We start from the raw sequence: 21,725 nt of genomic DNA, 5'->3' as shown, positions 1-21,725 counted from the left end.
TTAACTCGCTCAACCTCCTAATTTTTAATATCTTACCAATGATCTTCCACGTCTTTGAAGTATCTACACTTGTTGTTTGACTATGTATGAGCATGAAAGAAGCTAAAATTTTCATTAAAGGCAATATGACGACCAATGTTGAGGATACTGACATCAATAGGATGAACAACAGTCCTCTCACTAGAATCCCCTTTCTTGTTTGAAATCCATCTTGAAATATTTCACGCAATGAGTCTTCTATTATTAGGAATTCGGGTGGTTTCTTCAAGAGGGGAGTCAATTCTAAAGGCAAATCAAATAAAAAAAGTTTTCCGGAAAAATATGATGGATTTGATGAGTTGGATGGAGGAGGGGTGTTTTCCGGAAAAGAAAAAAAAAAGTTTGACAAGGATGCAAATCAAACAGAAAATTTTAAAGGGTCGAAAACTGGAAATGACCTATATTACAGGAGTGAAAAGCACTATTAACCCTAAATATATCAAATAAAATTAAAGAAATCTATCCCTGTGAGCTTAGCTCAGTTGGTAGGGATATTGCATATTATATGCAGGAGCCGGGGTTCGAACCCCGGACACTCCACTTCTCCACAATTAAATTGTGTGAGCTCTAGCCACTAGACTACTTGACCAAAAAAAAAAAAAATTAAAGAAATCAACAAAGGGAGAAGAACATGAAGATAATTAATTGAGTACCTGAGAGGCCAATGAAAGATCACCTAATAATTGTTTCTTTTTATTCTCCTCTAAGCAGAAATAAGAGTACAAAACCATTCCAAAAATAGCAATCAATATTCCAATAATGTTCCTTCCATTGAAGGGGTCATGGAGCAATGTGTAGCCAAAGCCTATAACAAGGCATGTTTTGAGGTGGCCTAGTACTTGATAAGTTACAGGTGATGTTTTGCCAATAACTAGAAACGTGCTGAAGTTCACAGAAACAGCAATCAAGCATGATAGGATGATGAATGCCTGTTTGTTTGTTTTTTCAAACAAAAAAAAAAATGTTCAAGATTATCAATCCTTTTCATATGATAAACATTCATACCACAGTATAAAAATATAGCAAATAATTAATGAGAACTAGGATTGAACATTACCAAGACTGTAGAAGAATATTTGTAGGCAAACACACTTTGGTTGGTGAGCAATTGATCCACAATAGGGCCAGAAACAAAAAGAATTGCTGCTTGGAATGGAGCAGAATGGTAGAGCAACTGTGTGGAAGAAACATTAAGCTTCTTTTGTATTGTGTTGGTTAGCTAAATTAAGCACTAAGTTAAGAAATCTAAATATCAAATTTTCTTCACCTTTAAGCCATCATAACTAATTAACAACAATAAATCACATAGTAGCTACCATAAAGGATACAATTTGGCTAACACATGTTGTTATGATTGCTAGAAGGGAAATAATGGTTCCCACAAAATTGAGTTGAAGATCAGTGATAGAGGCAACACCAACTCCAACAAGTAATAGGAATAGAGAGAATTTTATTTTCTGGCTGCATGAATTAGCACAAGGGATCATTAGCATGTGACCATGATTTATTATTTAATGGATAAGATAATACAAGTACTTGGCTCTTTAATTCAGTTTTTACCTGAATTGTTTCTTTAGGAAAATGGTTTCTAACATTAGTGTGAATGGTATGATCGCAAGTTTTGTCATCTGCAAAACAATCATTTTTTTTTAGGCAAAGAGAAAATATATTAAATTAAAATAATAGGAAGTACAAGATGGAGACGAAAGCCCTGATCTAGAAAACCACAAACCCTGGCGTGTGATACAAACAAGACAAACCAAAGTGGTACAAACATGAGACACAACCCTAAAATAGCCACTACCACGGACAATTCAGCAAACTCACGTATGAGCGCGAAATTAAATTGCAAAAAACGCGGAGTGAGTGATCAGAGCATCTAAGAAGGCGTATGAACAAAACAATCATTTCAAAGCTACAATCATTTTAAAACAGAGAAAATATTTGGTATTTTTTTCATCTCGTGGTTAAATATTCTTTACACTTCTCTCATTATTTTAATAAAATTTGATGTTAAAAGAAAACCAAAAAAAACTTCATAGTTACTATCTTCATATTAATCAAGTTTTAGAAAAAAAGTACATCGACTAAAAAACACATAAAAAGGTTACAAATATACGACTAACATCATAATAAGTTTGTTCTTTTAGTCAAATCTCCGTCTAAAACATCAACATATATATAAGAAATGCACACATAAATAATTTTTGAGATGTCACTAGAGTTAACTCAATATTTAATACACACATGAACTAAAACTTTTTAAACGTAAGAGACCAACTTAAAATATATGGACTAAACATGCAATTTAACCTTCTTTAAATTACAAACAAAATGAGATGGAGTAAGTATTCTTAACCTGATAAAAGCCAACAGAGTTGAATCCAAGACTCAAGTTGAGAAATCCAATGGAAACACCATTTAAAAATCCAAAAAGCATGATTGTTTTCATGTCAATTGATTTGGTCACGAACAAGTTTAGACGTTGAGCCACATGAAGTGTACAAAATGTGACCATCAAATGCCAACTTGTAAGCGTTGTAGCTGACCCAAATCAAAATCATAATTTAAAGTTAGTAGAATAATAAATTATTGGGATAGAAACAAAATGATTATTACGACTTACCAAAAGGGAAGCCAAGCTTGCTCATCAAGGCTTTGTTGCAGATGACAATGGAGACAGAAGAAGCTACTGAGAGAAACAATGCACCAATAACACCCAATTGGATCTTCCCAATCTCTCCCATTTTCTGTAAGTTTTTTTTTCTTCAAGATTCTTCTCAGTAAGCAAAACTAATGTATATAATATTATTTAATTTCTGAAAATGAATAAAAAGTATAGTCCTATATAATATTATAAGTCTATAAAATATTACCGTTGCAAAAAAAATGTATATATAATATTATTTCAAATTTTTTGACCAAATATTACTTTATTTATATAATTAATTTACATAGTTTGAATTTCACATATGTACAATTTTGACCATTAATAAATTTAAATATTAATTAAAAAAATTATTAAGAAAAATGATATTTTGTAAATACTCATTGAAACAAATCGAATATCTTATATACTAACATTTCTCTCTTTTTTTCTTCAAAATATATTATGTCAATAATGTCTATATCTTTTTATATGTTTATTAAATAATTGATGTATTTGATCAATATTATAAATCATATACATTAGTTCTTCAATGAATTTCAAAAATGTTTTTGTTTATAATAGTAAGTTAGTAACTACATGATGTATAAGGCCAACTCTGTCAATTAATATGAGACAAAAATAATATTTAACTTATGAAAAAGATATAAAAATTGTAATTTTTTCCCCACAAAGAGTCATTTACTACATATAACTCATATATCAATATATAACTGAGTTTGCTTAATTAATTAATTAATTATTTTCATATGATCATACCTTAACTTGGGAATATGGAGAAATGCCTCAGCGTTTATAGGTAGAGAGAAAAAGAATGGTTAGAGAAGAGAGAATGAGTATGCAATGGATGTTGAAGGATGTGTGAGCTTGTATGAGAATGCAATTTTTGTGGCTTTTATATTTTTTATTATTGGTTACTTGGTGCCTACCAACGGTTACTTGGTGCCTACCAACGCTGTTAACTTAAGGGTATGACAATTGTTTACGGTCATTTCAAACACGGCAATCAACAACAGATTGTGGATTACAAAAATAGGTCATGTTGCTTGTACACTTTTGTGTATTAATCTATCGTTTTTTTCTTAGATTCTCTCTCTTAAAAAGAATCATATTCGAGTCATTGTTGAACACCGAATAGATCATTTTGGTAGATCCAACTCATGTTGGTTGTATATTGATTTGTTCTATTCTTACCAATTAAAGAAATCTATATTCATGGGTAGAAGTAGTCTACGTACTCTATTCAAGGGTAGAAGTAGTTTACTTATTTTAATTTCAATATTGTTTAATCATCACAACCTCACAAATAATTTTATTTACACTGTCATTTAATGATACCAAATACTTTTATTTCCTTTCTTCAACCTCGCAAATATTTACACACACACATTACATTAACGTTTAAAGTAATATTTTATGTCCGTCTATTGTGTTTTTGTTACACTGATGCATTTAATATTTTTTAGTGTTGCTTGGTTAAGGGCTACCTCACCGATTTTTTTTAACTATTTTCCAATTTTTTATTTTTAACTATTTTCCAATTTTTTTTTCTCCCAAATTCAGTTGCTTCTACACAGCTGTTGTGGGAGATTAAGATACCGTTTGACCCATTTTTTTTTACTTCTCCACATTTTTAAGTAGAAGTTAGATCACAATTAAGTACTTACTAGAAAGGAAACTTTTTTTAATGCACAAAATTGAATGGAATGAGCTTTGGCCAAAAGTTGTTGAATGATACATTAAAAACTACTTCTCGACAATATATTTCACAAGCACCTCTTTTCAACTCATGCTGTGAACCTTTTCTTTTATTTTTTAATATTATATTTCAATATGTTTTCTTTTCATTTAACTTTTTTTTTTTTTTGAACCGTTCCATTTAATTTTATTATCTTTTTTTCAAAAGAATTTTTTTATCTTTTTATCACTTATATATTTAATTTTAATATTGTTTAATCATCACAACCTCACAAATATTTTTATTCACGCTATCATTTAATGATACCAAATATTGTTATTTCCTTTCTTCAACCTCGCGAATATACACACACACATTAACGTTTGTAATATTTTATGTCCGTCTGTCTGTTTTTTGTTACGCTAATGCATATAATTTTTTTTAGTATTGCTTGGTTGAGTGCTACATCACCGATTTTTTTTAACTATTTTCCAATTTCATATTTTTAAAAACTCTTGACTATTTTCCAATTTTTTTACAAGTTTGTTGTACAAGTTGGAGTACTTTAATTTGCAAGAGTAGGAGGTTAATGACATTGATTATGTGCGGTGTTTACTAGATCGTCCACCCGTGCGGATAGTTAAAAACATAACACAATGATCTTTATAATACACGTTATTTATTCGATAAAGCCATGTGGCTAAGTTAAATATAATCTCTTATAAACGACGAATTGGTACGAATAAGTTTACAATGTGTTTAGAAATAACAAACATTTGCAATCACTACTGCAACATAAAATAATGCATCAACAATGTCATAACACGTGTAATCAAAAGACATATTGACGGACAGGTCCCATAACAATATTAGTCATTAACGGTCTCAATTGAAGATAGGCTCAGGAATATTAGGCATAAGCAGTCTTAACTAGAGCATACATTAATGGATTAACAATTTAATATCACATCTTCTCAAAGGATTCATTTACGGGTAGGTCCTACAACAAAGATGGCTAAACAACATCCAGAGTTGTCTTTCAATTAACTTGAAAAAAAGAGAAAAATGCAGACAGTTTTATAGGTATGAGTGCTCATATTAACATATATAACTTGATTTTAACATGTTAGAAACTGAAATCTACATAATATAATTGAACATACCAATAGAGATCATGTCCTTTAGATTGACAGAAGGATTGAGCAGCTAATATTGTTCATCAGTGGTTTTAAATAGTGAAAATATTGCTAATAACAACATGTACATACTGAAATACCCTGCAAAAATACGGTAGAAACCAAAATAGTCATTTACAGTTCAACACCATTAAGGATAACTTAAAATCTGATGAATATCATAACAACACTTAATTGCGTCTTAATGTAAATAGTTCATGTTGTGTATTGAATTAGAAATTTAAATTCTATAGAAGAATCGTCACCAAGATGCGTTCAAAGGCGTAGAAGAATCTAAATGGTAACAACAATGCACACAAAGCAGACATAGAAACTGCGGCGGCAAAAACTCTTGCCCAAACCAAAACAATGCAATGAAAGGTGTAGAAACAGTCATGAAAAATTTTGTCAATGCAATGTGAATCAATCTTCAGAAATCAAAGCACACAACATGACTAAATCAAAGCGCTTAATTAGCAAAACAAATCTTTCTTTTAACTATCAAATACCAACACAAAATGTCTACCTAAATTTGATAAAATGGGTGAGAGAATAAGAATAAAAAAGACCTATCAAACACTTAGAATGAAAAGTGGATTTCTTAAAAGGGAATGACGTGTAAGTCGTTTGGGAATGAAAAGTGGATACATCTTGTGAAAGTCGTTTGGGAAGGAGCGACTGGTGAAAGCTTAACGTGGGAGTTGGAAAGCTTAAAGTGGATACGTCTTCGCCTCGCGAGTGTACCCAGATGTCACTCGCCATTGCGATTAGACCATTCGCCATAGCGAGTTGCCCAATGAGTGAAACATGATTTTGTGAATTAATGTTAGAGGTCAAGTTTTAGATGTTTTGAGTGCCTTAACCTGTTTGGGAATTATTAGGCAAGTTTTTAGATTAAATTTGGACGTAGAGAAGTCAGAAAATGGGATTTTTGAGTGAAAAATGTCAAACTCCCGAGAGCATAACTTTTTAGCTCGCCAAGGCGAGTAGCTAACTCGCCATAGCAAACACCCTTTTTCCTGAACTCGCCATAGCGAACACCCTTTGTCAATGAGTTATTAATGAAGTGTTATATGAAGAATTAATGTTATTAATTGAGGAAGCTTAAGTTGTTAAATGCATTTGATGCATTATATGCTTATTATTATTGAATGTGAAATTTCACCCATTCTGCTTGGAAATGTTGCCTCTACGTGGGTAACTTGTAGGTAATCAAGAATAGCTGTTGAAGTGAGTTGACTCTCTCACGTGTCGTCGTCTTAGGTTCGCTCTGAAACATAACGGGATGGGGATTTTGCTGTTTTCCATGTGTTACGTATTGATTATACTTTTATGTTGAAGATTTGCGTAAACTGGATTTTTAATAAGTTGTTTAAGTTGAGACCGTTGTGCCAACATGATGTTGAACTTAATTGTTTTCTGCTGCAATAAGATTTAATCTGATGACTTATGATGATTGAAATAAATAGTAATTTTACTATATTCCTATTTGTAAGAAGTGTAGCATCCTGTTTAGTTGTTTTACTCTGATTTATGCAAAAAGTTTCAAGTTGGGGGAGTACCTTTACGAGTTCGATTCCCCCACCTATTTGATCTGTATGAAAATAAAGGGGTGATGGTGAGGGAGATGGAAAGCAGAGGGTGGGTGGATCGAGGTGGTGCTTGGGAGTGGAGGAAGCGCCTTTTGCCTTGAGAAGATGAGTCTGTTACGGAGTGATCGCCTTGTTGTGTCATATTATTTTGCAGGATCATGTTCTTGATAGGTGGCGGTGGATTCTTGATCCTATTAACGGTTACTCCGTTAAGGGGACTTATCAGTATCTTTCGTTGCCTGACACAGCTTTGGGGTGCGACCTTTATAACGAAGCGTGAGTGAAGCAAGTTCCTTTAAAGGTTTTTTGTGTTTGTTTGGCGACTCGTTCATAATAGACTTCCTACCTTAGACAATCATCTCTGTCGGAGACTTCTTCATCATGAAAACACAATTTGCATAGGAGGGTGCGACCGTCAGGAGACTACGTTACATCTTCTTTTCCGCTACGACATCTATGGTAACTTATGGCACCTTATATTTCAGTGGCTCGGTATTTCATTCATATCTCCAGACTTGGTTTGCTATCATCTTCATCAGTTTGGTCATATGGTGGCGGGGTTACCGCGATTTAAACATTCTTTCCTGAAAATGATCTCGCATGCTTGTGTTTGGATTGTTTGGAAGGAAAGAAATAACAGGATTTGTAAAAACAAAGCTCATGATTTGGTTCACTTATTAGACAATGTAAAGTTTATTTCTTTTTCTTGGTTAAAAGCAAATATGTTGACTTCCGTTTTCAGTTATAATGACTGGTGGCTAGAGCTGTCAAAACGGGTCGGGTCGTATGGGCCAGCCCGTTTAGCCCGAATAAATATAGGGCTTGGGCCTAAAATATTGAGTCCGAATTTTAATAGGGCTATTTAGCCCGACCCTTATAAGCCCGGTACCCGTTAGGGCTAGCCCGCATAACAAAAAAATTCCTATAAATTATATATATATTTTTCAAATAATTCATTACTTAGTTGATTATCAAAGTAATAAACAAAGTGAAAATTCAATAAATTAACACAAATATAAATGTAATATAAAATTATATTTTTTCGTTTCGTTATTTATAGTTTTAAAGATCGAATATATAAATATCTATAACCATAACGTATCTAATTTATTTAAAACATTTTCCTCGTCGTTTTAGTTTACGACGTTTGTACGAAAATGTTTAAAATTAATTTTTGTGCTAGACATTATTTTTTTTTTTTTGCTGGATCGGGAGATTGGACGAGCATCAAGAGGCAACACCGACATCCCAACTAGGTTGGCACCTCGGGAAACCTCCATCGTCTGCCGCCAACCTCAAAACTTTATTAAACAAAGGGAAAAATATATACAGAGAGGGGGGACTAGGCCAAAACCCTCAAAAACAAAATATAAACAGCAAAAACAAAACCATAAAAACAAGGTTACGGAAACCTATAGCTAGGTAGGCCACACCTATCCCGAAAGAAATCGGAGCCTAATTCAGGAGGTAAAGATGAAAGCCAAACCGCTCCATGGACTGAGTGTCCCATATTCGCCAAGCGATCAGCACAAACATTACCCTCACGGTAAATATGGGAAGAAATAAGCTGAACTCCAAGTCGACAAGCATTGTGCCAACGATTGCGAAGCAAAATCGGAACCAAAGCATGATTGTGGAACGCAGCCAAAGCACCTGTTGAGTCACTCTCCAACCAGATATTATACCAACCATTTTGGGCAGCAAACTCTATAGCAAAAATGTACCCCATAATTTCGGAAGAAAACACCGTGTCTGGACCCAAATTACAAGTGAAAGCTCCTAGAAAAGTACCGAAATGATCTCGAAAAATCCCCCCACAGGCAGCGTGACCATCAACTACCGAACCATCTGTGTTAACCTTCTTCCAAGGGGGAGAGGGGGCCTTCCAAAAGACCGCAATAATGTCTTTGAAGTTGCGATGGCGAACAGCAATATTAAAAGCATCAAGAATGGGCTGATCTGACGGTAAAGAGTGACCAACAGACATATTACCAGACATGGAAATGGCAGAATGCAGACGCACCGTAGCAGCATGGATAGAAACCACATCCGAAGAGAACCGAAGGGAATTACGAGACAGCCAAATAATGTGCAAAGTATGTATCACAGCAGCCACGTAAATGTCCACTATTTGAGAAGAACAACGATTGGGGACACACTCCAAAAGAGAAGCAATAGAGGATAGATTTATCACACAATTTAGCTTACCTCCAAGCCAAGACCATAATTTCAACGCGAAGGAGCAGCGGAGAAACAGATGATTCGAAGATTCCTCAGAACTCATACAACAATTGCAAACCGACACTATAAAACAGCCTCGAGTCCGAAGGTTTTCATCAGTCGGCATCTTACCATGGAACCAACGCCAAAAGATGAAGGCATGAGAAGGAGGGATGCAAGAACCCCATATAAGGTTCGGCCAGTCAAGCACCGGTGCAGCAGGAGTCATAAACATCTTAGCATTTTTTGCGGTCAAATTACCATCTGTCGAATGCTGCCAAGCCAAAAAATCAGGGAGAGGTGCAGTTGGCAGCACCACTGTGTCCAAAAGATGAGACACTAGAGGCAACAGAGAACCTGGGAGAGTAAAGTTGCCATTTTGAATAACATCAGTACCAACAATCCAAATGGAGTTAGAATGAATTGTGGAGAGATGCATTTTTATGCCACACCAAATAGAAGACTTCATATACCTCTGACAAGGCCGCCCATTTGAAAAATATTTGTGCTTAAATAGAGCGCTCCACTGACAGTCTGCCGAGACCAGCTCCCAAGCCAACTTTAACATTAAAGAATCATTAATCATGCGAGTTGATTTAATATCGAGACCTCCCGCAGTCCAAGAACGACACATAATTTTCCACGAGACCGTGCAAATTTTCCTAGAAAGAACATCCCCACTCCATATAAAGTTCTTAATCCAGGAGTCTAGTGAACACAACAAGCGACGCGGCCACATGTAGACGTTGAAAGAATATACTAACATACCATGTATAATTGATTTAACCAGCTGAATACTACCCATGATAGAAAGAGTAGTTCCTTTCCAAGTTGCGAGCTTAGCCTTAATTTTGTCAGTGATGGAGAGAAAATGCGAGGCTTTCGGCTTCCCTTTAAATATAGGACAACCTAGATAGGAAAATGGAATGCACCCGGCGCTAAAACCAAGCATGGCAGCAAGCATTTGAACACGAGCATTCGTCATAGCACCCGTAAAAAATCTGCTCTTGGAGCGATTGACAACCTGCCCCGAGACAGCGGAGTACTCGAGGAAAATATTTAACAAACATCTAATATTCCTCTTTGTACCTATGCAAAAAATCAGAATATCATCAGCATACAAAATATGAGTAGGAAAAGGAACCCCGCGAGCATAGACCATAGGGGAAATGCGGCCCTCAGAGTGAGCAGCAGAAATAGCCCGGCTTAGCACCTCTTCAGCGAGACAGAAAAGAAGAGGGGACAGGGGGTCTCCTTGTCGAACACCACAAGAACAAGAGAAAAAACCCACCGCTTTTGCATTCACCAAAATAGAGAGCCGGGCAGAATATAGAATAGTCCGAATCCATTGAATGAAAATCAAGGAGAAACCAAACTGTGTAAGAACAGCAATTAAAAAATCCCAATCCAAAGTATCAAAAGCCTTCGCGATATCCACTTTGAGGGAAACATTACCACCGCGCTGACGCCGGTCCATACCGTTAATAGCCTCGGATGCCAAAATAACACACTCAGAGATGTTTCGCTCTTTAATAAATCCGTGTTGCTCAACGGACACAATTCGCATGGCTATAGAAGCCAGTCTGTCAGCAAGGATTTTAGTTATGATTTTAAACTGAAAGTTGGCAAGAGCTATGGGGCGGAAATCACCCATGGTTTTAGCGCCTAGAACTTTGGGAACCAGGACAATTAAATTAGAGTTAACGTTCGTAGCAAGAGAACCTGTTGTGAAAAAATCCTGGACAGATTGCACCACATCCAATGAGACAATATCCCAGAAAGTTTGATAAAAATGCCCACTAAAACCATCCGGACCTGGAGAACCGTCACCATTAAGATCAAACACCGCAGCCTTTATCTCCGTGCTCAAGGGAACACGACACAAAACATCATTCTCAGCAGAAGTAATCAAATTAGGAATAAGCCGCTCCACCATATTATTAGAAGCACAAGAATTGCGGACACTAAATATGGATTGAAAATAAGATAAAACATGCGCCTCAATAACAGCAAGATCAGTAATAGTATTGTCTCCATCCTGCAGCATGGTCAAGTTTTTAGAAGCAGCACGCACCTTCGTGACTCTGTGGAAGTAAGAGGTATTGCTAGACATTATTTAAACATATTAAATATATTATTTATAAAAAAGTTATAGTAGTGTTTTATAGTACTTTTTTAAAATAAAAAATATATAATTTTTAATACGGGCCGGCCCGTGTAGGGCCGGGCTCGGGTAGTATATTTCAAGCCCGCTTTTCAACCGGGCTTTTTGACTGGCCCATTAAAGCCCGAAGCCCGTTAGGCCCGTCCCTAAATGGACCGGACCGCCCGTTTTGACAGCTCTACTAGTGGCAGCACCCTTTACCATGTATGGGTGTTATGGAATAGCTTTCATCATGTCATTTTTTCGTTGCGTATTTTTTTGGAAATAGATACTTAACTTTATATTTTGTTGAGAAATTTATTAAATTCCATTTCAACTTCTTAAAAAAAGAATAAAATGTTTTTTTTATGTCAAAACGAACTACTAACATATATATATATATATATATATATATATATATATAATAAACTTCTTTTATTTATTTATTTATTAATCCTATATAATTAGATTAAATAAAATTGACCAAATTTATAAACTATGGAATAACATACAAAATATTTTATATTTTTTTGTGGTGGTCGTGGTTTGAACCCCAGACCTTGCATATATTATGCATTGTACTTACCAGCTGAGCTAAGCTCATAGGGATTTCAAAATATTTTATATTAAATACATACAAAAAAAATCATTAGCAAGCTTGCTCTTTTTAATTATAATAGAAATCGTAAAATATTAATAAATTTTATGATTAGAGACGAACTCAGGATTAAGTGTCCACTAAATAAAAGTTAAAATATGATTAAATTGATTTACAAATTTCTGTGTTGTGAATCGTGATTTTGTCGTTTATGTTAATTATCTGAAATAGAATCAATAAATTTGTTAAAAATATAATTTACATAATTAATATTTTAATATACTAAAAAATTTGTAAACAAAAAGGAAAATTATATCATTTTTGTTAAACAAGTAAGACACGTTTTTTAATGGTTGTGAGCCAATAGAATATCCCTATAAATAGCGAAAAGAACAATAGAATATCCCTATAATTATATAAATTGCTTCATTCTGTAAATAAGGAAATATTTATTTTGGGCACTAAATAAGGCTATATTACATGGTTGTTTCTAGAAAGAATCGTCACACGGTTTTAAATAAATAGTTTTGTCACTATATGGAAAGTTTGTATCAATAACATGATAATCAACAAAGACGCGTATTTAGAAAAATTTCAAATAAAAAATGTTTGGGCACCAAAACACAAAATAGAAAATAGAAAATAGAAAATTATTAAATAATATTAAATGATATGAAGAATATATCATTTCATTAAATAATATACCTCATTTAAATAACCGCGTCCATTTATAATAAAAACTAAATCAGTATATTCTAATTTGATTCCTTCTTATCACATTCTGGCAACAATAACTGTCATCATCGTTCACTCGAGTGCAAGTGCAAGTACTTTCACTATATAAGCATAAACACTTATATGTGTACACCTCATATTTTAAACCACTCATTCAACAGTTTTAATCATATCGTCAATCTAATGTATCATCCTTTTTATCTCTTTCTCTAATCTTATATTTAAACATCCTTGACGTTTCTACACCTATTCAACACCTTATTTTTCCTCTATCCTGTCTCTTCTTATCACTTAACCAGTCACATCTCTCATTTATTTTTTTCTCTCTAGGGAAAAGATTGAGTGTTTAGTGTGTAAAATTTACTTTTCAAAGCACAAAATACAAAAAAAAATACAGTAATAACAACATGAATTTTCAAGATCCAAACCCTTCCATATCGCGCACCATCGTTCCAGTTTCTAACGAGTTACAAAATTACGACAGCAACACTCTGGCGGGAAAAGCTTCAAAATCTAAGCAGAAGCTTAGAGGGCAGAAAAAGGAGCTTGTTCACACTGAGATGGATGCGGATCACAGTCCGTATCGTGAGATGGTCCGGAGAACAAGAATTTTGTTTGATTCGATTCGTGTGTCAGGTTTGCTAGAAGAAGAGAATAATCGTAAGAACAAAAAGAATTTGAAAGCTTCTTCTTTGATAAACCAGACAGAAGAAGTGAATAATAGTAGGGTCCGAAATGACTTGATTGCTTCTACTCTGATGAACGATCATGGTATGTATTTGTTTCCTGATGTGAAAATTATTGGTACAGTTCCTGGTGTTTCTATTGGTGATATTTTTCTCTATAGAAGCGAAATGTGTGTGATTGGCTTACACGGTCAACCACAAGCTGGGATTGATTATTTACATGCTAGTATGAGTTCTAATGGCCAACCCATTGCTACTAGTGTGGTTGTGTCTGATGGATATAATGATGATGATCAAGGAGACTCTATTATCTACTCTGGCCATGGTGATATGAAGCAGGATCAGAAGTTGGAACGAGGCAACCTTGCTATGGTGAGAAGTATGCAATATGAGATTGATGTCAGGGTTATTCGAGGTTTTCGGTATGAAGGTGGTACTTCTACTACTAGTAGTAAGGTTTTTGTTTATGATGGCTTGTATAAGATAATTGAATATTGGTTTGAAAAAGGTATATCTGGGTTTGGTGTTTATAAGTTTATGTTATCAAGGGTTCAAGGCCAACCTAAGATGGGTAGTATGATCCTTAAGGAAGCCAGTATGCTTATGAGAGGCCATTTATGTGATAATCATATGTATGTCCTTTCTGATGATATTTCCAATGGGAAGGAGAATATTGGTGTGAGGCTATATAATGACATTGATAGTGATCTCTATCCTATGCAGTTTGAGTATCTCCCGAAGGCGGCATTTCCAATGTTCTTGCTTCCTCATAGTATGACGACAAGGAAAAAGATGAGGGTGATAGAGTGTTCTGAATGCGTTGATGGATGTGTTTCTTCAATCATGAATGGCAACACTACCCCTTATAGTAAAAGTGGGATTCTTTTGAAAGGGAGGTCATTGATTTATGAATGTGGTCCTTTTTGTAGCTGTCCATCGCATTGCAGAAACCGTGTGACACAAAAAGGTATTAAATACAGGTTGGAAGTGTTTAGATCTAATGAAACTAGTTGGGGAGTTAGGTCTTTGGACCCTATTCTAGCTGGAACTTTTATATGTGAGTTCACCGGACTTGTTTTGACTAGGGAGCAAGCGGAAATTTTGACCATGGATGGTGAACATAACTCTTTTATTATATATCCAAATCGATTTTTGAATAGGTCTACTCAAGAATGGGGAGATTTGTCGATGATTGATGCTAATCATGTGCATCCAGCATATCCTACTTTAGATTTTGCATTGGATGTATCAATGATGAGGAATGTTGCCAGCTATATTAGTCATAGCCCAACTCCAAATGTGTTTGTTCAATTAGTTCTCTTTGATCATGGTAATTGGATGTTTCCCCATCTTATGGTATTTGCAATGGAAAACATCCCTCCAATGAGAGAGCTTAGTCTTGATCATGGGGTAGAAGCTGGGTAGAGCTTTTTTGATGTTTTTTTTAAAGTTAATTCATTGACTTTATGTTATGATGATGAAGCTGAGTTTTCATTAGCTTATTTATGTTTACCATTGTCTTCAATGTATCGTACTTTTTTTTTTTTCATGTTTTGTGCAATCTTCACTGTAATATGAGTTACAAACAAACATATTATTATTCATTGTAAAATGTTGGGTAGTACGACAATTGTTTCGTAATTTTTAAGGAAATTGGTTATTTGGAAATTTTATTTATTATTTTGTAAACTTTTTTTCTTTTTCACTTTATTACCATTTAATAATTGGGGAAGAATAAGAGCACCACTATTGCAAAATGCGATCCATTTTCCATAACAGTGCTTTTGTTTGAAAATGTTATTTTCCTTTGCTTTTGGATAAAATATTATTTACTTATTTATATTTATGTTTAAAGACAATTCATTGAAAACCAATGAAGGTAGAATTATCATCAAGGGATACTTTTTATAGTCATTTCTATATAATTTATCATTAACATCTAGGTTAAATCTATTCCACACAAAAAAAAATCTAGGTTAAATCTAAATTATTTATATTATCTCTTTTTAAATTTTCTTATACACATTTCTTTTGCCTATGAACCCCAATCACCATAACCTTTGGTCCAATTTGATACAAAATGGTGTTAGTCGACCAATACCATATCAACAAAAGAATTCATACTTTGGAAATGCACCTATTATGTAAAATCTACACCATTACCCAAATTTTAAAATTATCCTTTATCCCAAATCCACAAAATAACTTACATTTGCAAAATTCTACTTTTATCCATTAAAACATTCACACTTTGAAAATTATCCATATCATATATCACTTTATCCATATCAATATCAACAATTTTTTTATCTCAACCAACAAACCCCGTTGAGCGCAGTAGAAAAAGCAGACAGACGGGCACATGAGTTTCTGTCTGGACGCTAGTACTGCATTAATAGTGATATTTTCAAAATACTCATACGTTTTCAAAATTTTATTATATTATGACATAAAAATTTGTTTTCACACACACACACACAGATATATATATATATATATATATATATATATATATATATATATATATATACACACAGAAATAAAATTTATAACGGTTGCGGTGCAAACATTTAAGGCATTCTCCACTAATCCTGCTTAATAAACAAGACATACAAGACATATTTTTCTGATAACATGCACACTGGGTGCTTAGAGGCGTTTGCTGGGATGCATGGGTCAGGAAATATTGCCCTCATAATAGTGTCACGCGCTTGGGGAGGATGCAGACGCATCATGGGTGCACGGGAAAGGAATTGTGTAGAAAATGTCGTTTTTCTTTGTTCTTTAAGTAATCATCTTCCATGCTAATATCTTCGGACTTGAAGTTTATTTTTCACATTGTATTGTCTTCAAAAACTTCCATGAACTCCATTGTTCTTCATTCTTTCGTATCCATAACTTGATGTGATGTCTTGATTTACCGATTCACATGATTTCTCACTAAAATTACTCAAAACACGTATGAAGTTGCCGATTTTATGAGAAAATAAAATAAAATTACATTAAATCAAATGAAAACAATACAAAATATATCTTAACCATAAAAAAAAAGATCCTCTATGTTATCATGGTTTTTGGGTGCCAAGCCATTGATTGGACTTGAACCTTTTGACCGTTGATATCTCTCTTTTTTCTTGGGAAGGGAAAAATTGAGAAAAAACCCTTAGATTCTAAGTTCGGGGGTCGTTTTCGCTACGGGAAGGTGTTAGGCACCCGGAGCGATTATGGTACTCCATAAGAACCGCTCTCCTAAGTTGATTTCTACGCTTTATTTTTATTGCCTACTTATTGAAAGAAAAGAAGTTTTATTTGAGTGAAGAATGGGGGTGAGAAGAAGTAGAATTTGATTTTATTTCGGCTTGGATGAGTTTTGACTCATTGCCTACGTACCCTTTTAAGGGATCAAAACCGGCGTAGTTCTTGCTAAAAAGACTTATTTTTTGTTTTAATTGTTTGATTTTAAGTTTTGAAAATGGTTTTGAAGAAGGAGATTGGGAGGCTTCATGAGCATTAGATTTAGCAAAAAAGTGAGGTTTGATTAGTGATTAAAAAGAAAGTCTAAATGATTAAGATGAATTGAATTTTTCTTAAGAAAAAAAGAAAGGAAAAAAATGAAGTGTTGACTTCATATTTATTATGAAAATTTTTGAAGTGAAGTTCAATTGTTTTTTTTTGAAAAAAAGATGGATTTTCTCTAAGTGTTTAAAACCTAAGCATTCACCTAACCATACAATCCTATGCATACATCTAAGGTGGGTGTGTGCGTGTCGGTGCGTCATAGTGTCCATAGTCCATATTACAAAAATTGCCTAAATACATTCTATGGCCCCTTTGCCAAGCTACAAACCAATGATAACAAATTACATCACTAAATGAATCAAGGTTTGCAAAAAATAAATGCTAAGCTAAAGAAAGTGGAGAGGGTGGTGGAATGCTATGGAATGTATGGCACATGAGATGAAATGGTTAGTAATTATAAAGTACAAAATAGTAGGAAATAATCAAAAGGAAATGCATAACAATGGCAAAGAAAAAGTAACAAAGTGGTAAAAAAAAACATTTGATAAGATACCTAAAGATGCTAGTGACCCATAATTATCACATCATGGCAATTTTGAAAGAAATTTTGTTTTAAACCATGACATGCAATTAATGGAGACATGTGCAAGCAAAATACCACACCAAATTCATGAAGAAATTTCCCACTTTATTCCTAAAAATAAACACTTGTTGCTTGTAAAACAAGAAATCCATAAAATCATATTCACAAACAGCAAACAAAAGCACATTTCCAGAGTTATATTCACCACAATATTAGGCATCATTTATCCATATCATACTATCAAAATGTCAAGAACAAAACATAGCAAAATGCATACCAAAAGTACAAAAATACATGGAATTGGTTCATGCCATTTTAACATTTTTATGCAAGAAAACGCTATAGAAATGCCAAGAATGTATCAAGAAACCACTAGGATTTTTTTTTAGGAATTTTTGTAAAAGAAATAAGCAAGCAACAGGTGCAGATAGCAAGGAAATACGGTGCAAATAGCACAAAAAAAGCAAACACGTAGAAAAGCAAAGAAAAGAGGCCCAGGCCCAAAGCCAAGGGATCCGGATCTCACAGGAACGCTCAGGGATCGTTGGATTGATCCAAGATCCCAAACCCTAGATCTAAGGGCTCACAACGCATGGGATTGGACCGGTCTTGAACCGGTCCGGTCTAGCACTCTATATAAACCCTAGCGCGCCGGTTTTTTCATTTCGTATTCTTCTTTCTCTCTCTAACCCCTCTCTCTTCTCTCATCTCTCTCTAAACCCTCACCGCCGGTGAGGATGAAGCTACGGCGGAGACCTTGAAGGTCCGCCGGAAACTTCATCTTCTCCGGCGAGACCTAGCAGTTTCCGGTGAAAAATTTCCAGAACTCAAATATTTTTACATCTTTTGATTCGTCCTTTAACCCTAAACACGAATCTATCAAGAAATTTCTCAAATACAGCTTGAAATGATGTAGATCTGAAAAAACTTTGTACGGTTTTGAAACTGATTTTTTGATCTTTTTGAACGAAAACGTTTGGATCTTTAAGAATCTACATCGTTTCGTTATTCATTGCTTTTCTGGTACTTGTTCTTGCTTTCAAAACTTTGATCCTCACGGATCTAGGTTTTGGTGTTTACGGTTATAGTTTTCTTTGAATTCTGGAGATTTTTGATATGCTTGCTCGCGTGATTTTTACAGGTTTAACCGTGATATTTACTTTTGAAAAGAGATTCTGAGTTTTACCTGAAGTTTTTGATTGGAGATTTTGTGAGATTCTTCGGAAAACTTGATTCTGTTCTTGCTGTTTTTGATTCTTTTGCTTGTTCTTTGGACCGAAAATAAATCAGTGATTCACCGGTTCTGTTTCTTCGTCTTCTTCGCCGGTTTAGAACTTCGCTTCTTTCTCTCTTCTTCTTCCTCTGTGATCAACGCTTGAGCTTGCTTCAATGCGAGCTCGCGTTTTGAATTGCAGAGAAATGATCAATTCGATGATGAAGATTCCACAGAATCTCTGAGAATTGATCCAAAAATTGTTGATTCTGATGAACTTTTTGAGTTTCTGGAAAACGGTTAGGGTTTTGCGTTCTTGGTGATTTCTCTGTGATTTTCTGTTTTGATCTAGCTACTTGAGAAAGAGAAAATTGGAAATGTGTTTATGAGTTGGCGTGTTGTTATTGCTTCTGATTCTGACTCACTGTTTATATAGTTGACATGTGTACACTTGAGCCAATAAGAAAAGGACACCTGGACTTGTAAAAAAAAATGGCACGGCTTGGACCTGAAAAATGAGCTTTGGACCTTTCTGCAAAAAATAAAACTTCAAGGACTAAACTGCAAATAATCCAAAAAGGACTGAAATGTAAAAAAAAGAAAATTCTGGACTGACACGCAATTTTGGACCTCTTTGGGGACCAAAATGTAAAATAAAAAAATAAAATTGGAATAAAATTGACAACCTGACAAAACGTAAAGTGAAACTAAAATAAAATTGACAAAACGGACTAAAACGAACCAATGGCTTAAATGAGGTACTTCAAAGTAACCTCTCTATGCCAAAATTTTGTGTGAAATGACCAAAATGCCCCTAGGGTTAAAATTGACCTAAACAGACTCAAATTGACTTGACACTGACTCAGATGCAAGTTCGAAATGAACCTAACAAGGTTTACTGATGAAATGTAAAAAAAAACAATCTGAAAAGACTCAGAGACAGTCACAAGGATGAAAATGGGTCCCACTGCAGGAAATGACCAAAATACCCTTCTGTATGACTTTTTGCAAATTTTGAAATAAACTGTAGAAAAAGCAATGTAATGATTCAGAGACACTTTTGAATGACTTACGAGATAAGTAAAGACATTTCGAAAGGTTTTATGCAAGAAAAACATAGGTAAAATTGTGATTGAAAATACTGCGAGGCAGAGACAATTTGAACTGTGCAGTTGAAATTTAATAATTGACAAAGTTTGAAATGAAATTGGGCCCAGTATTTTTAGGTCCAAAAACAGGGTATAACAGCTGCCCCTATTTAAGTTTCTCTGTCTGGAGAGTCAAGAGACGGAGTCTTTGGCTTGACAGGACAAAGATACTTAAATATTAGCATTTGCACTGTGTTTGGACGTAAAAATACGCCTACCCATCTTCAAATAATATGCATGCCATGCATCATTTGGATTATGAATGCAAGACCTCATGGGGATTGGAATTAACAAAATATGTCGTATCCATTGCGGGATTGGTAGACATTGACAAAGATAGTGAATAGCAGAGTAACGGGAAACTAGAAACAGATTGGACAGGTACAAGCTGCTCTTGGATTGAGCTGGGTACTTGACTGGGAATGAAACAAACAGACAACTGCGAGTTGTTCTTATGGATTCGAACTGGTAACTTCACAGGGGATAGGGGTTACTGGACAAACATGAGCTGTTCTTATGGATTCGAACTGGTAACTCACTTGGGGATATTGGAAAGTGTGAGTTGTTCTTATGGATTCGAACTGGTGACCCGACTGGAAAAGAGAAAATTGGCAAGTACGAGTTGTTCTTACGGATTCGAACTGGTTACTCGACTGAAAGCAAGGCAAATGGACAGGTGTGAGCTTGTTCTTGGATGCGAACTGGTTACTCCACCGGACAGAAACAGATAGACAGGTACAAGCTGCTCTTGGATTGAGCTAGCCACTTGACCAAACGGAAACATATTGACAGGTACGAGCTGCTCTTGGATTGAGCTGGGCACTCGACCGATAACATAAGCAAATTGATAGGTACAAGCTGTTCTTGGACTTGAACTAGCCACTTGACCAAACAGAAACATATTCACTGGGGATTGGTTTTTTTTTTTTTTGACAAAATATAGATTGAGATTGACTTGACGTCGATTTGAATTGAAAGGCAGAAATTGACCGATATTATTAGCTCACAAGGTTTTGACAGAGAACCTGACATGAGTATTGAATTGAGACTGATGTTGACATTGGAAATGCAATATGCACGGATGATATAGCAGTTTCATTAAATGCATGGGCACGTAATATGCATGATTATGCCTGCATGAATGCTTGTAATGCATGACTGTTGGCATTTGGTAGGTACGACTTCACGGGGAAGACAAGACATCAGAGTATTGGGCACGTAGTGGCTCGTGCTATATTACACATTCTTGGAAATCCTCTTTGGAGATGACGTCGTTGGGAGACGTATCGGAACCATGGCCGAGGTCCGGTAGGTATGTAACTTGCTGGGGATAGAATCTCGAGACTTTACTGGGGAAAACGCCGTTGTGCTGGGCATTTCAAAGCTGGGTATGTTGTAGACATTGCATCTGTGGTCAATGCTCTTTGCATGTTATTTTCTCGTTTTCATTTTATGCATCCCATTTTTGCCTGGATCGCCCTTTCGGGTTTTCGACCCACCGGGGAGATAAATTCTTTTCAATGCCCCATTTTTGCCTGAATTGCCCTTTCGGGTTATCAATCCAGCGGGGTGCTCATTTTTGCCTAAGCCGCCCTTTCGGGTTTTCAACTTAGCGAGCTCATTTATTTTCATGCATTTTATTCTGTTTTTTCATTCTTGCCATTGACCACAGACCATCCTGGAGGAGAACCTGCTTGTAACATATATTGAAATAGACATCAACATACT

At 35.0% G+C, this 21,725-nt stretch overlaps 2 protein-coding genes across 2 annotated transcripts; one reads left to right on the top strand and one right to left on the bottom strand.

The window, feature by feature from the left end:
* Positions 1–680: 680 nt before the first annotated feature.
* LOC25481642 (UDP-xylose transporter 1) lies at positions 681–2,786 on the bottom strand. Its single transcript, XM_039826956.1, has 6 exons — positions 2,666–2,786; positions 2,399–2,583; positions 1,600–1,667; positions 1,368–1,500; positions 1,097–1,258; positions 681–968 (listed from the first exon to the last, which is right to left on the bottom strand). Exons 1-6 carry the CDS (start codon positions 2,784–2,786, stop codon positions 681–683), a joined length of 957 nt encoding a protein of 318 aa, XP_039682890.1.
* A 10,469-nt stretch (positions 2,787–13,255) lies between these two features.
* LOC120576007 (histone-lysine N-methyltransferase family member SUVH9) lies at positions 13,256–14,959 on the top strand. Its single transcript, XM_039826955.1, has one exon. It carries the CDS (start codon positions 13,256–13,258, stop codon positions 14,957–14,959), a length of 1,704 nt encoding a protein of 567 aa, XP_039682889.1.
* Positions 14,960–21,725: the final 6,766 nt, after the last annotated feature.

This window comes from Medicago truncatula, chromosome 6, assembly GCF_003473485.1.
Source record: "Medicago truncatula cultivar Jemalong A17 chromosome 6, MtrunA17r5.0-ANR, whole genome shotgun sequence".
Lineage (NCBI taxonomy): Eukaryota > Viridiplantae > Streptophyta > Magnoliopsida > Fabales > Fabaceae > Medicago > Medicago truncatula.
Note: the sequence above shows the minus strand (reverse complement) of the source record. Positions and strands in the feature narration are given on the sequence as shown.

Coding starts and splice junctions, on each gene's coding strand:
- LOC25481642 (XM_039826956.1), bottom strand. CDS start 2,786: ATGGGAGAGATTGGGAAGATCCAATTGGGTGTTATTGGTGCATTGTTT. Junction 2,584..2,665: donor CAAGCTTGGCTTCCCTTTTG/GTAAGTCGTAAT, acceptor GATTTGGGTCAG/CTACAACGCTTACAAGTTGG. Junction 969..1,096: donor AATATTCTTCTACAGTCTTG/GTAATGTTCAAT, acceptor ACAAACAAACAG/GCATTCATCATCCTATCATG.
- LOC120576007 (XM_039826955.1), top strand. CDS start 13,256: ATGAATTTTCAAGATCCAAACCCTTCCATATCGCGCACCATCGTTCCA.